The sequence below is a fragment of the Carlito syrichta genome, unplaced genomic scaffold (genome assembly GCF_000164805.1).
Source record: "Carlito syrichta isolate Samal-C Ts95f unplaced genomic scaffold, Tarsius_syrichta-2.0.1 Scaffold107065, whole genome shotgun sequence".
In the NCBI taxonomy this organism is placed as follows: Eukaryota; Metazoa; Chordata; class Mammalia; order Primates; family Tarsiidae; genus Carlito; species Carlito syrichta.
In genome coordinates, this window is record NW_007051161.1 from 67,541 (window position 1) to 72,135 (window position 4,595).

Below are 4,595 nucleotides of genomic sequence, written 5' to 3' on the forward strand. Positions count from 1 at the left end.
CATATTTTTTTTTTTTTTTTTGAGTTGGAGTCTCACTCAGTCGCCCAGACTGGAGTGCAGTGGCTGCTCCCGGCCACCGCAGCCTCCACCTGCTGGGCTCCGGTGATCCTTCTGCCTCAGCCTTCCAAGTAGCTGGAACCACAGGCGCGCTACTACGCCCGGCTAATTTTTGATTTATTGTAGAGATGAGGTGTCGCCAAGTTGCCTAGGCAAGTCTCAAACCCACGGGCTCTGGCAATCCACTCACCTCAGCCTCCCAAAGGCGCGGGATTACAGGCTGAGCCACCGAGCCCGGCCCCACATATTTTTAAAATCATGTGAAGGTTAAAATTCGGCCCTTCATACCTAATAATATTCAACAAATATTTCACTATGATACATTTACAGAGTCATTTGCAAACAGCTACATCAAAATGCCCTGCTTGGTTTCCTATAGTTCAAGCAAGGGCACTGCAGGGGTCCAGCCCATGGGGAACACAGACAGGGAACCCTCTTGGCAAACACGAGTAGTTGGAAATAAATATGCATACTGAGTGGGAAGCACTGCACTAGACACAAAAATGAAAAACTTCTTGTTTCTCTGAGATGGTCTTCCGATCAGCAGATATAAGAAATTTTAGAAAACTATAGTAAGTAGATATGTAGTTATATTTAACTGCAATTGGTGGCAGAATTAAATAAATTTCATAATGAAGCCAAGGGAAGCTGTAGAAGGCCCTAATGAGAAGCAACTAACTAACTGTAATAAAAGAGATTCAATGTGGCAACTGAAAGTACAGAGTATTTCAATAGTCTCCTCCCTAGGATCCACAGCCCTCATTAGGACCTGTTAACATTCCACAAGGTACAGGGCATCTCCCTTCTTGAAGTGCTGTATCTTGGCAACAAAAACAACAATGGATAAAAGTAGGCAAAAGGAATAATAGTGATGACAATGATGGCTAACATATATTGGGCCTTTAGTGAAAAGCGTCCAGACACAGATACCTAATCCGAGTTAGAGAATGAGTGACTTGGCACTATTTTGCCAAAATTCTGGGAAAGAAGGAATGCTTTGTTCACACGATCAACACTGAGCCTGGCCCACTTACTGACATTTCTGCCTCATCTGTGCACACTCCCTTCTCCCCACAGGGAACACAAATGAAGCATATCAGTTTATTGGAGACTTTAGTTTGCTGATAACACAAGAAACATTTTTCTAAGAAATAATAATAGGGTGAGAGCACTGGTTTTCCAAGATTTCTATAAAAAATTTATTTCATATTTTTAGCAGAAAAATACATTTGTAACTTAAAAAAAAAATCTACTTATTGAATTGGTGCAGCATTTCTTAATGACTATGTACACACAGTGATGTAATGAATTCTGATTCCTATGGGAAAAAAAGCATTTGTCTTTTATTATTCAAGGATGGCTCTTTGGTGTTGCAACTGACACAAAGAAGCACAGAATTCATTTGCACACACTTTAAAAAGTAAGTGCCTCCTGTCATCCTACTGCTGCAACTGAAAGATAAGCCAGGAGGCTGGTTTATATTTCTTTAATCATCACTTTTATTTCAATCTATTTTCCAATACAAAGTTAGAAGTCAGTTGGTATGAAGCTCGAATCTATAAAAAGCCTCTTTGAAATTTCTTTTAAAATGTTTCTACTTGGTGAGCTGTTAAAGAAGATTGTTTCCTATCTCCTCCCCTCATGCCATAGCCAGTTGATAACAGTTTTTACACTCAGAAGATCCTGTGAATTGGCTGCTCAACCTCTGTTTCACCCTCTTTCCAGTTTCCTGCTGAAGTGAAAGAGTTAAAAACTGCCTCTCCTAGACTTCTTTGCAAACAGTGCTATGGATGCAAATAAATCTTTACCAATTACATGCATTTGAGGGAAATTTGGAAGGGAGAAGAGAATTGGAATGCATCGTCCAGCCCATTTGTATTGGAGGTCATACTAGCAGCATTGGCATCTGGGGCTTTTACCTAGACCAGAGTTGCAGCAGGAGGTTCTGAACTCAATAACTCTAGGAGCTATCTCTTGATTTGCATTTTTCCATTCTTTCAATGACTTTTTAAAGTGCCTAGTTCCCTATATGAAATATCTTCCTGTCAAAAATACTTATGGAGATTTCTGTACCTTTCCTAAACTGTAATACAATTATATTCTCCATTTGTCAACTTCAAGATGAAAGGTATGAATCAGTGCTTTAACAACAAACACTTAACATAATGCTTTGTAGTTTTTAAAGTGCATTGACATGCATTACTTAAATTGATCTTCAACACAATTCTGTAAGGTAGATAGGACAGGCACTGTTCTATCCATTATACAGATGAGACAGCTAAGTCTCAGAAGACTAAGGTAATTATCCAAGGCATTTGGTTAGTAAGAGATGGAGACAAAGCTCAATTCCCTATTTTATGTATCTTAGTCACTTCCTTTGACACTAAGAAGTTTCCCAAGAGCAAATGAAAACGAGAGGCAGAGATAGAAAGCACATGGGTACTGGCAATGAACTAAATCTTATATTTCCTGTTGCAATTTTTTAAACATATCACTACATTGAAAACCAGTGAACTAGACTAAGACATCTAAAAATGGGCTAGTAAACATGGCTTTTTCAAAGAGTGTGACTTTGGATCTGGTAGAAGCTGTGCCTCAACCTTATGGCATCCTTCCTTTAAAGATTCATTAGCTATTAACACAGATATATGAAAGGTTCTGTCCCCCTTTCCAACTCTGACAATGAATTCTCTTTCTGTACAATACCTGGCCAAACCAAGAGTGACTAGAAGACTTGACAAGGACAAGATTTATTTCTCAATTTTTCCCTGGTGACAATTTCACCTAAAACTCTCCCCGTCAACTAGGCTCCCCTAGAATAAAGAGTTCCTTTTATTCTCCATTCACTGCCTAGATATATATTAGAAAAACATTTTATTTCAATGCTTATAAAGCCAAGACGAAAAACATCAAGTAAGGCAAGGCTTGCTTTAGACTACTTCAACAGTAGTCAAACTGAATTCTTTCTCTTCATATCCACCATTCCTCCACTTCATAGCAGTAATCTAATAACAGAGTCAACATTCAAAAGCTCCAAGAAGCAAACTTCTAACCATATGGTCCCCACTCCCTGAGAGCAACATCTGTCCTAAGAAAACATTCCAGTATCACAAATCCTTGCAATCATTCCACAGTCAAACTCAAAACACGAGAATTCCACAATTCCCTGACCATTCTCTACTTGATTCCTTCAGTTTCATAAGACTCAAATCAGAAAGGATAAGAAAACGGTAGCTATATAATTATTCTACTTCTTTGTAAGATTCCGCTTCCACCTTGCATCAAAACATTATGTGATTTCTTCACACACACACAAAAGACTAAGAAAAGTATTAAGATGAAAAGTAGATCTGATGGGTTAGGCAAACTCACAGGAAGGAGTTCCTGTGACATTAAGAGATGTAAGAAATTACACTGAAATGCAACTGCTAACCTGGGGGAAAAGAGAGTAAGTTGAACTGTCAATGGTGAATGAGTATAAAAACTCCCCATCATACTAACCTGAGGGAAGAGAGAATAAGTTGCATTGTCAATGGTGAATGAGTATAAAAACTCCCCATCATACCACATGCTCTTCCCCATGGGGGAATTCATTTTAGTCATAGCAAAGAGATGGGCAGGGTCACAGCAGTCTTCCATTTGTTTCCTAGGAGAGAAAACAGAGAAAGAGAGAAAAGAACAGCAGGTTAAGTGAGCAGCAGATTCATTCACTTGTCATTCCCACAGAGATGTACAGCCTTACCTCAGTGCCAGCTCACAGAAGCATCAGCGTCTCCAGGGTGATTAGACTACTATTAATTCACTCTTCCAGCCATCAGAATGTGTGACTGGAATATTTCATTTTTAAAAAGCTTAAGAGAAATACACCAGTTCTCAGGTGCAGTTGATATATGTCAGAACGATTGGTTCCATGTTTCTGCTCTTGTGAATAGCTCTGCAATAAACATGCGTGCACAGACATTTTTTTTGTAGAATGATTTGAGTTCCTTCGGATATAGTCCCAGAAGGAAGATTGCTGGGTCATATGGAAAGTTAATTTCTAGTTCTTTTAGAAATTGCCACACTGTTTTCCATAGAGGTTGAATTAGTTTGCCCTCCTACCAACAGTGTAGAAGTGTTCCCTTTTCTCTGCATCCTCGCCAGTACCTGTCGTTTTAAGAGACTGGCTGTAGCAGGACACTGCCAGGGGAGGGTGAGGGCACATAACATCAGTAAGGGTGCCTGATCCTAATCCAGGTGAAGTGCGGGCCAATGGGAGGCCCAAAACTTCTCCTGTACCTAAACCACTTACGTACGCATCCTGACTTGTACCCCACAACTTTAAAATAAAATAATATTTTTAAAAATAAAAAAATATGGCAAAAGGCAAAAATAATCATTATAGTTACAGATGTATTGATTTATACTAACATCCAGACCCAGAAAATATGTAGTTAGCTAACTTTGGAGACTGTCAAGCTCTTCAGCTGCAACAGAAATGCATATACATCCTGGTTGAACAATCAGGTAGCTAAGTTCAGTGAGGAGGGACCTTACAT

At 39.2% G+C, this 4,595-nt stretch overlaps 1 protein-coding gene across 1 annotated transcript in view; it reads right to left on the minus strand.

Moving 5' to 3' along the window:
• LOC110596441 (alpha-N-acetylneuraminide alpha-2,8-sialyltransferase-like) overlaps positions 1-3,703 on the minus strand; it is a 37,665-nt gene extending 33,962 nt beyond the window's left edge. Inside the window, exon 1 of the mRNA XM_021717009.1 lies at positions 3,559-3,703. Coding sequence (XP_021572684.1) covers positions 3,559-3,696 — 138 coding nt within the window. The 5' untranslated portion in view covers positions 3,697-3,703. The remainder of the gene's footprint in view (positions 1-3,558) is intronic.
• Positions 3,704-4,595: the final 892 nt, after the last annotated feature.